The 11,712-nt window shown below is 40.1% G+C and overlaps 1 protein-coding gene across 1 annotated transcript in view; it reads left to right on the top strand.

Annotated features, from left to right (window-relative positions):
- pebp4 (phosphatidylethanolamine binding protein 4) overlaps nt 1–11,712 on the top strand; it is a 54,053-nt gene that overhangs the window by 35,230 nt on the left and 7,111 nt on the right. Inside the window, exons 5-6 of the mRNA XM_077521463.1 lie at nt 7,617–7,662; nt 8,041–8,157. Of these exons, the coding sequence (XP_077377589.1) occupies nt 7,617–7,662; nt 8,041–8,157 (163 nt within the window). The remainder of the gene's footprint in view (nt 1–7,616; nt 7,663–8,040; nt 8,158–11,712) is intronic.

The following is an 11,712-nucleotide window of genomic DNA, read 5'->3' as shown; positions in this document are numbered from 1 at the left end:
CCTTCCAAAGTCAAAAGAATATACTGACCTTGGACAAACTTGAGTGGTCAATTACACGCCTGTTGATCACTTTTAATTTCTTAATAATTACGTTATTATCATCGTCCGCCTCCTCATTCTCTGGCTTCTTTTTGTCCTCCTAGTCCAACTCCTCCCCCGTACCCTAGCCCACAAGCGTTACTAAAAGCATTTAATTTGTCACCATTCATACATACACACACTATACTTTAAAGATCGATGCCATTAATACACTTAATTTTCACTCCCACCACTGCCTGTTCATGCATTCATCAAAATGCAGTACATACTCAAGAGAAATTGTAGACCAGTAGCTCAATACGCCATTGACATGGGACAGTTTTTAACTGATAACTCTTTCGTTAAAAAAAAAAAAAAGAAAGAAATTGATAAACTAAAAACAGAGACTGTTGAAAATGGGTCTTAAAGTGGAAGTTTTAAACCAGTATTTAAAAAATGGACCAGTATTTAAAAAATCGACCATATAAGCCTTTTCATGCTATTACTGCTTGTAGTTGTAGGCATGTACAAGCTTGAATTTTTTTTTTTTTTTTTTTTCCATTGCCACCCCCGTCAGTGGGAAGGCCTCTGGCGGGGGTTGGTTTAGGAGGGAGGTGCATGTCAGTTGTCTTGTTTACACGTTGGCCTGATGGAGCTTCGGGTGGGCCGTGTGGGCAGCTTTGTTCAGGCTCCAGGATTCCCTTCAAGTGAGTCATCCCGGCCCCCCCAACACCAAGCCACCGTTTTGTTACCTTGGGAACTCAAGCTCGGGCTTCCCTCAGCAGTGCTTATAGTAGAGCCTCATCAGCACCCATACTCTCATTAGCTCTCATGTTGGATCAGATTGGCTTTATTAGTGTACACTCATTTTTTGCCCTAACGGGGCAGCACAGGCCAATCTGCTCTCTGAGGATTAGATGACCAGACCAGCACGGCCATTTTATCAAGGTGCATTTGTAATGTATGCAAATGAGACAGAATAGATGAGGGCTGCTAATGGGTTTGGGTGGCTAGTTTCTTAAACTGGTGATTTGAGTAATAATGAGCTTTGCCACTATAATGAGTTGGAGCGGAAGACGATATAGGCTGGGCACATCACAGTGTGTCAGGTGACGTCGGGGAAGGCTGATGTTCACTTAATAACTGGACTGTTTATGTTTCCAAGTCAGTTCATTACCGACACCAAATGAGTTCCTTCACTAAAGTCATTAGTCCAACTGGTAATTGTTAAATGGGTTAATTTGTTGATGCATTGATGCAAATCCAGAATGATTCACTCACTGGTTTTTCACCCTTGACTGGGGCCAATTCACCCAGCTTAGCTGATCACCACTAGGAGGCTCTACCACATGAAAGGCAATTAGGTAATTTTATTTTATTTTATCCCCTCAACACACCAGAGTGACAGTCAAGTTGTAGAGAGATTTTACATGAGTCCAACATTTGATAATCCTTCTTGTCTCCTTTTTTTTTTCTTATTCTATTGGTCAACTGAAATCCAACAGTTTACTACCACTGATGTAAATACACGTCAGATATGTTTTTCAACGGGTAGGTGTATGTAGCCGTTGCAGCCCTGGTTTTGAGAAAATCACAGCTTTTAAGTACGTACACAATTTTGTTTGGCTTATTCTTAGATTGGGGAGAATCTCTGCTTGTTACCTTGATTAGGAGGGAGAGAAATACCAACATGGAAGTTGGACAAATTTAGGCAACTCACACTTAGAGTATGGACTGTATCTGTGGAGTAGAAACAGTAGGTGTGAATGTAGACTGTGTATGTTGCAATAGTGAGAAAAATAATTATACTGTACATCTGATATCTATATTTTAATGTTATTGTGCCACGTCATAACAGCAGTTCAGTTTCCCCATGTACGCACTCTCATTGTCCAAGCTCCAAACATCTGCGAGTAAGGACTTGAGACACTGGTAAACAAATGTCCGTTGTTTGGTTGAAGTACTTGTTGGGAGTTGATTGTTACATTAGCGTAAGAACAATGCCCTTTCAGCCCCAATGCTACTAGTGGTTACATCACATGTGATGCGGTTGGTAGATTACAAGTCTAGACTCCAAACTGAACTGTTCTGTATTCATTATTCACCAAAGTTTTCACGCATTGAGACTTTCCTCCATAGCAACTCGCTGCAAAGTGCATGTAAACGTTGAATTTTCTTGTCAGTTTGAATTCACAACCAGCCTGCAAATGAATGAGCACCGAGGCGAAGACGAAGGAGGCACAATCACAAGCACTTGGCTTCAGTGGAATTGGCGGGGTTGGCGGGAGGCAGGCTACAAGTCCAGCCTCAGAAATAGAGCTGTGAACACCATCTGTCATGCTCTCTCTCCCCGTCTGTTAGCCTGACTGCAAGCAAAAAAGAGAACGAAGCGCTCCGAGCCGCGCTTTAGACGGACGTGGGTGCTGATTATCGTAGGTGTGGGCTTGCGGGGTGCGCATGGGAGGGGGAGACAAGAGGTGGCTGCATGAGTAACTCACGCTGACAAAGGGAAGTACTCACCCACACAAGAGAAGAAGGGATATTGGGCTAGCGGGTATTCCTGGTGAAACCGCACCCACTTCAGCCACCCACCCACTATCTCCCCGTGGACTACTCCTGTCTATTAACTCATGCTCCAGGAGTCCTGCCGGAAGTTATGTACATACTTTACTCAAACCATTGCTCATCTGACCTGAGAGTGGTTATCACACATGTATCTTAGAAAAAGTAGCATGGTCTGCCTTCAACTGGTGTTTGCACCCATTGGAGGAAGTACATTTTCACCAATTTAAGGCTATATGGGACCTAGTGAATATACAGTATGAATCAGGACCACCCACGCGAAATGTTGCTAAGATTTCACCCTATTTGTCTTGAGCCATACTTTTTAATACATGTGCAGTTGCTGTGTAAGAGTGAGTGAAATCTTGAGTCCATAGACATCACCAAATTCAGTTTCTTCTCCAGAAAGGCTTTGCTAGGCCTTCACTGAATGTTTCTGGGACTTGCTGCCTTCAATGTTTTCTGCAAGTGAAAACAACTCCTTGTTGGCATGATCTGGTCACTAACCTGACCAGTGAATATGCATTTACCTTCAAAAACCTCCTAAGAGTAAATTTAAGAATGTGGTAATGATCTGCACAGGGTCCAAACTTCAGACATTCATTGGATGCAGAAGATTTTCATTGAAGCATTACAAATATTTTTACAATTTTCTCCCAAAAATTGACTATTTTCAGTAATTCCCATTTTTTTTTTTTTTTTTTTTTTTTTGTGAAATAGAAATGGATGGATGGATGGGTGGATGAAAGTTTACACTTGAGATGTATGGATGACTTCAACAACATTGTGTTCGTGTCTGAAGATTAAATTTGTCATTAAGCTTCCAAGCTTTTCGAAATTGCAAAAGAATGTACCTCATTGTTGGTTTAAGCCTTTAACTTCAAAAGTAAAATGCTTATGTAATTTTTTTTAATATGCTATCTGTCATCGTAATGGTTCTATTTCCTGTATTTGTCAGTTTCCTACCTCCTACACGCACGGTAACTTAAGTATTCCCCGATGAGAGGGGTGCAAGGCTGCGTCACATTGTGTGTTTTTCTTATTTCTCACCAATGTATATATGCTTTTCTGATGCCATGAATCATGTTGAGGAGTTTCTCATTTTGAACGCCTCCAAAGAAGTCATGTTCTTGGTCGTGTATGTTTGGACTAAAAAAAAATAAAAAAAATAAAAATAAAAATTCAGTTACTTTCATGAAGTCTTGGTGCAGATCCAGGGTTCTTTCTAAGGGGAAATCACAGGAGGTGCTGACTACACTGGTAAAATATCACATTTTGGTATTAGGAAAGTAGCGATTCTCGAAGTGTTGTGTTTGTGAAATGCGGGCTTTCTCTCGGGGTACACGAAGACTCACTGAATTAACTACCGGTAATTTAGCTGTAACAAAGCACTTTTACAGACTACTCACATGTTCAAACTGTACATGATGTAACAGTGGCTTCAACTTTTAACTAAAATGCCACACATCTAAGCTTAAAACCCGGTACCTCTCCACTGAGTGACAAATTAACAGGAAATGCCACAATGGGAAAATACTGCATATTGTGATGGCTTTTAACTAGTGATGCTATTTAAATTCTGCTTTTTCTTAAATGCGTAACACGTCACAAAGGAAATAATAATCTACAACTGGAACTATTTTTTTTTTTTATTTGTGTTTTAATATCAAACAACTTCGTAAGTGGTTTTCAATCAATGAGCAGTCAGAACTTTTTTTGTTTTTGTGATCTGCATCCCGCCCCCACAGTCGGGTCCCGTGAGGTGGGCCACCCACTATGTGAGAATGTCCTGTAGATGAGTGTGAGCATCACTCCCCGGTGAGCGTCAGTGAACTGTCATGACTGTCCTACATATGATAAATCCCTCAAAATACCACTATATTCTTTTAATGGGTATTACGTACTTTATAAAAGTAGAATTTATCGCAGCATAGTGAGTGAATGTTAAGGCACAAGATAAAATGCATGCGCAAATGTTGACTACCTGTTGCCACGGCAACGGGCTCGCACCCTTCCAGGCCTCGGGATTCTTGCTAGTTCTAAATAAAGCTTTTTGTTTTCGCTGATCACTGGATAAAATGATAAATTCCTCCCCGCGGAAAGGACTCTTCAGAAATGCACCAGCAATACGTGTGTGTGTAAACAATGGCGACGTGCACTTAATATTTAGCACGCAACCTCCCGAACGGCAGGAACAGGATTATCGACACAATGAATACGCCACATCATGCAATAATTATTTTTTTTCTAAAGCCCTCACTTCAGTAATCCTTAGTAAATCTTCTCCAATATGCAATAATGTACAAGAAAAGAGAGAGCCAGCATTATTTATGCCATTGACGAATGCATTAAACTGGATGAAGAGATTCATCTTTGCAATAGTGTCATTTTTAAAGCAATTTTTTAAAAGATCCACAGTCATGTGCAAAATACCCGTCATTACAATTTTTCCGGCTCTTGGCTCTCAAAAGGGTCTTGGAGTGCCCATGCAGACCCTTTTTGAGGGCTGTGGCAACGTCACAAGCTCAGTGCAAACTGCGAACCAGCAGCCTACCAACTGCCAATTTCTTATTTATTTAGTTCTTCAGGTGATAAGGTTAGGAAAATCCCATTTTGCGACATGAAAACAGTTCAGTTTTGCTGAGTGCCCTTTGTGGCCTTTCACAGTGTTGCATCACAGTACCTTGGTCACCCTGCGGGGGGAGCCTGCATGTGCAGAAACAGGCTACTCAGGCAGGTGCTGCTGAGACGAGATACTCCAATGCCGCTGACGGGGACTTCCATGTTTACTTCAAGTGGTTTTCGGGCCATTTCACAGACAACATATTTAGCCCTTTTCCTCCCACTCAGGGATGCGAGCGTCTCGTAGCGAGCAGCCAAGTCTATTAAACAAACGTTCCTGTGAGCAATTTGCATGGCGTACAGCATCTGTGCGCTGGCCCGGGATGAGGGAGTTGAACTTGACATGTGCATAATGATTTTGCGGCTGCGCATGTGACATCTGATGAAGATGCAACCTGCTGTTCCAAACACATTTATTTTCCCTTCAATTAATTCATTAGGTTGAGGTTTTAATTTATGGCACATACAGTACTGTGCAACAGTCATAAGCAACCATTTAAATTTGTTTTAGCAACGCTATAAACATTAGAGGTGGGAATCTTGGGGCACCTCACGATTCGATTGCGATTACGATTCAGAGGCTACGATTCGATTATAAAACGATTATTGATTTCCCCCCAGGCAGCAGAAAAAAAACAATGTATTTTGGTGCTTTTAATGTTTCGTACATTAGTTACAAAAATAGTACAAAAGTCCTCTCAGGCCTAAATAAACTACTATTTCAGTATCAAGTTAACAGTTCAAAACAGTAAATAAAATACTCAAGTCCTCATTCTGTAACAACAGCTTTTAAGTATATTCAGTCTTCAACAGAATAAAACATAGCATTGAGCAAAAATATATTATTTTTATCCACTCAAAAGTGCACTGAGATATAAATGAAAGACAATGTGAACTACTACTTCAATACAAATGCCTAAAAAAAAAAAAAAGTGCTTTCCTGCTTTTTAAGTTGTGTAAAGATGAACATGTAAACATTAAAGTTTCTCAGAGGTACAAAAAAAAAAAAACCTCAAGTGCTTTTCTGCTTTTTAACTTGTGTAAACATGAACGTGTAAACATTAAAGGGATCGTTCGGCTTTTTTAACATGAATCTCAATTTGATCCTCACCTCCCGTGTGTGCGATCAGCACTGACTTCTTTCTGACAGCGTTCGGTGACACGCGTTCATGTTCGACGTTGGACGAGAGGAAAATAGTCCAGCAAGCTGGCTGGGGTCTCGGAAATAAAGCCTTTTTCTTCTAAAAACTATTTGTTTTCAAAAGCGTGATACATTTCCACCACAATACTCTTTTCTGAATAAAGTCAGACGCCATTACCGCCAGCCACTACTTTTCTGTTCGTTCGTTCGTATCACTGCGCGGCGCCCTGTAGAACGCTAACCGACGCACTGCAGCCAGCTAGCTGATACTTCCGCCTGAAGTTGTTTGCCTTTTCGGAGCAGGTCTGATCTGACGAAGAGGTGGGTTGGTCAGCTCAGCCATGCTTGTTGTTGTTTTGAATGTCGAGGCGTGAGTTGTGGATGTGTACTCTCGGTCCGTCCCATTAAGCGTCCCGAAGACCGCGCGCGCGACTGCGTTTCAGTTCCGCGTACTTTCCGCTCCGGTCCACTTTTAGTTTCGGTTCCCTTGGCATATTTATATAATCGGAATTTGGACTTTTGTGAATCGTTCTCGATTGTTCCACGGCCGAATCGTGAATAATCTAAGAATCGGAAATTTTGCACACCTCTAATAAACATTGCTGTGCATATAAAAAGTCTACACACCCCTGTGCAAATGCAAAGTTTTCATGATATGATGAAAACGATATGAATTCCAAAACTGAGCTGTTATTCTGTGGCTGGAACTGCATCCTCAGTTTATTTTTACTTTCCCACCTAAAAACATAAGAAAAAAACCCAACACATTCAATTGATTTGTTCAGTTTTTATGTCACAGTAATGGTGGAAAAGGTTTTTGAGTTATCTTGATCTCATTTTTCAATATATATCTCAAAAATTGGCATTCAAAGGAGGACGGAAAACAAACTGGATGCCAATATGACAGTTCCAATGGTATTGATGATGATGATGATAATTATGCACCCTTATCCAGATCATTACAAGAATGGATTGAAATACACCGACCAGAAATAAACGCACAACACTTTTGTATTTGCTGACATTAGCTGGACTCAAAGAGCTAAAACGTTTTCTACATACACAAAAGGCCATTTACCTCAAACGTTAACACATCTGTCTAAATCTGTTTTAGTGAACATTTCTCTGTTGAGATAATAACCCATCCCACCTTACGGGCGTGGCATATCAAGATGCTGATGAGCATCTAGCAGAGAGTTGATCATGTTAATTGTGGCCTGTGAAATGTACCATGCTGTGCCTAGTCGCTTACTAAATATATTTCATTTAACAGGGAAAATCACTGCGGAATGGACTGATAGTAGGGGACACTATCACTCGTAAGTGCATTTTAATTTTATTTTATTATTTTTTTTCATTTAAAAATTACAAATTATTCAGTAGACAGTGGAACCTTCAAAGTTCAACGGTCGCAGAACGGGTTGTGTTGGACTTTAGAGGTTCTATTACTGGAAGGACACATTCTCTATATACTAATCACTCATCAATGATGTCTTAACCCCGAAGTAGTAGGGCCCTTCGATTGCCATATTTAAATGGGGAGGGGGGATGTTGACTTGATTTGCAGTGACAATCACGCAGTTTGAGCTTAGACTTGCATCATAGCTATAATCACATTTATCACTGTGTGTGACTGCATTCATCAGCCTTCGCTCCACTAATTCCTTTTTGTTTTGTTTTTTCTACCCCCAATGCAGACTATGTGGCTCCAACACCACCACCGGGATCTGGTCTTCACCGCTACCAGTTTCTGTTGTACAAGCAAACTCGTGACATGCCCGTGCCGGACAACGAGCTGGCGACGCTGCCACGAGGTAATGACTCTCAGAGGTCACTACCCCTCTGACCCCTGAAGCCTCATCTATCATAGGAGGGCTAATCAATGCAACTGCCAACATGCTGTTGTTGAATCAGCAATAAAGGCAAAGCACAAAGCCATAGCATTACATTTTGATCCTGTTATTATAGCCCACTGGAAAAGATAATGATCATCTTTGTGCCATTGTGACGGGTATTTAATTACAAAAAAAGTACCTAAATAAATAAATGCCTAAAAACAAAAATATTAACGATTTAAATGCAAATGTATGGAACTTAAAAGTTAAATAACAAAAAATGTTAAACGTTAATACTCAATTAGTCCATTAATTTGATTATCCAAGGAAAGTGCAACTACTTGTCCAGAAGAGGTGCTATTGATTCACTCTATTTGTTTGTTGAAGATTCAACAAGACTATTTATTACATACTAAGGATGTAAATCTCTCCAATCAAGACGATTCGATACGCATCTCGATACATGGGGTGCGATCCGATACAAGGACGGTTCGATTTTAAAATGAAATGATTCGATTCGGTTCGACTCAGTAGGATTACGATTCGATGTTCGATTCAGTAGGATTACGATTCGATTCGGTGTAGCGGTGCAACGATTAATTACTCAACAATTCGTTAATTGTCAAATTAATTTACAATTATTTTGTTACTCCATTAATGGTTTGAATATCTTGTTTAATTTAAAATGATCAAAATGTGTTGTAACTTGTACATTTGCGAAAATCTGCTTTTATTTTGTAAATACAGCGATCTGTGATGTTCTAACATGTTGCAGACTAAATTAGTAACTATCAGTCTTTTAAATTGCTGTTTTATATATCTGCCGAATAAAATACTCCACTCGTAAGTTGCAACTACTAATTGTAATATATTTTTTAAAGTGCCACCTTACTACATGTAAACTAATTAACTTAAATGATGATACAGGCCAATTTTTGAGTAGCACTCAGAGAAAAAAACCCTTATGAGAGAAAACTTATATACACATTCTTATTGAGTAGATAGATCGATAGACACTTACTTGCTTACTTTATTTGTTTATTTGTGAATTAATCCCCCTAAGGGGAAATTTAGTTGTCCATCAGTAGCACCAGGAAAATAAATAGAATAGACAACAGCAACAAAAACATCTTGAAAGTACTCAATATGTAAGAACCCGACAGTTTACATCACTACTAATTATTATAAAAACGGATAGCAGCTGGAGTAAAACATCTCTTAAAGCTCTCAGTTCTGCAGCGCACATGGAAAAGACGATTGCTCCTTTGAGCAGACGAGTCGTGTTGCTGGGATAAACCTGCAACTTTCTCCTCAAGCAGCAAATATGCATTTAGAGCTTCTCCCACACTTATTTTATACTTAAGACAAACGCACGCCACACAGTGCTATGTTCGCTGTCAAAGAAGATAATACTACTCACTTCAGCATGAGCAGCCCATGTTATTTTTTACGTCCGTACAGTGTCAGCATGCGAATCCACCTCTGACCGTGGTCTTTCTTTTTTAAGCTTTGAGACAGTATAGCATGGTAGCATTTTCATTTATTTCTCTTAACTCGAGAGTTATTGTTGTACACACGCGTTCGAGTCGGCGAGCATCGATTAGCATGTTTACAGTGAGGAACTTGAATGGCGCACACTCCTCTCGTAGGCACAGATCTACGTATGACAACTGGATTATTAGTGCGCTTGTGATGTATAGGCCCACGGAAATCCATATGATATGGAAGTCAACGGATGAGCACGTTTTGGGGACGCTAATGTTTTTATCATGTCCTGACTCCTGAAAGCCCTCATTCTCCACAACGCACTATGGCTTAACTCTTTGACTGCCAAAGACGTTTCATGATGATTAGTAAAATTCCAATGAATGGAATGCGATCTTTCATTTCGTAGCCACATTGTATATGTAGTAAAGGCAAACAATATTCTTTTTGCCTTGAAAGATGAGTTAAAATGCTCAAAAGCAGCTGGCACTGTGGATTTTTTTGTTTTGTTTTTATAACGCCTGGCAGTCAAAGAGTTTAAGTGTTTAACAATAAATCGGTTTATTACGGTCGTTATTACCTTTCTCTGGTCGAGTTGTGGGCCTTTTAATTGGAAGAAGTCCTGTCTTTGTCCGTGGGGTTAAACATCGTGGTTCCTGTGCATCTGCCGTACTCACAGTTGACAGTCTTTGAACATGGTGACACTTTTACCAGCATTCCATTGTTAATATAAAATTAACATCTCTTCCATACTTTGGACATGAAACTTGCCGGAGCACATTGTGTCCGCGTCTTCAACACTTTCCTCCCAAAACCGAAAGCAAAAGTGCTACCTTACGTCACATAACTGCGACAAGACTCGCGTGACTTTTTTTTCACCCACTCACAAGCACCATTTCCTGTTTCTAAGTCTCGCGTGACTTAGAGTCGAGGAAATGCAGTTTAAACAGCTTGCTTGTGAATAATATTCTCATTCATTCAGGAGGACATTTCATTCTTAAGGCACTGAATCGAGAGCAAGTCTACTGTTTTGGTTGTTTTATAAGACAGCCTGATTTCATATTTCAATAACATAAAACCGATTTATGACGTCTTGATCGGGCCATCGACCGGCACAAGCTATTTTTAGACCGATACAGTAGTCCGTGTGCCGGTGCACTCGCATCGTTAAACTCAAAATCGTATTTCTGGTTCGAATCGGTTTTTGTTACACCCCTATTACATACCATTTAATGTTGCATTATTTTATGCTAGCGATACATAAATGGAATATTGCAAGAGTGGTACAATTAGAAGTTCAAATGAAATTTTCAGAAAAGGACAAATTAATCACTTTACAAATTAATCACTTTACATACTGTTATTTCCTAGAATAGTTTTTAAAGTAGACCAACTTGGAAGTCAATGATGAGCTGTTATTGAGATGATTCTGTTGAAGGTTCTTGTACTTTTTGGACCTCAAAGGCCCCCCAAAGGTTGGTATGTGCGGGCGGGGATAGGCGGAACACTCGGAGGAGGCGTGTCTGGCTGTCTGTTCTCATCAGGTTCCGACCGATGATTTGAGGTGCAGTTGAGGGCGGTTTGAGTCATGAATAAGTGCAGCTGCCACTCTCGGCTGTTTGTAGCTTTGACACCTACGTCACTAATCAATGCAGGCACCCTGTTTGATGTGATGGATTTGAATTTGCGCAGATGCTAGAAACGGATTCTTCAAGTATTCCTAATGTCAAACATGGTTAATGTGGAGACGTCTTAGCATGAATAATAGCCTGCTATTTACAATTTTATGACTTTTTGTGCAAAGAGTAGAAGAATATATTTTGTGTCATCAGCTCCACTACTTGCACCCACCCTCCTCATGATGAAGCTACTGGACCCACCCATATTTTCTCCTCTGGATTGCTTTAATTGACTTGGATTGCTTCCTCTCAGCAAAATCTTCATACTGTTAAAAAGAAATCAAATTTCACTCATGAATAATGACATTTTGATTGGTGGATCTTGTGTCGATTCTTGAAGGGATATTTGTCACGTGTGTTTTTTTTATTT

Source organism: Festucalex cinctus, chromosome 5 (genome assembly GCF_051991245.1).
Source record: "Festucalex cinctus isolate MCC-2025b chromosome 5, RoL_Fcin_1.0, whole genome shotgun sequence".
Taxonomy (NCBI): Eukaryota; Metazoa; Chordata; class Actinopteri; order Syngnathiformes; family Syngnathidae; genus Festucalex; species Festucalex cinctus.
The sequence above is the reverse complement of the archived record's forward strand: the minus strand, read 5'-3'. Positions and strand labels throughout refer to the sequence as shown.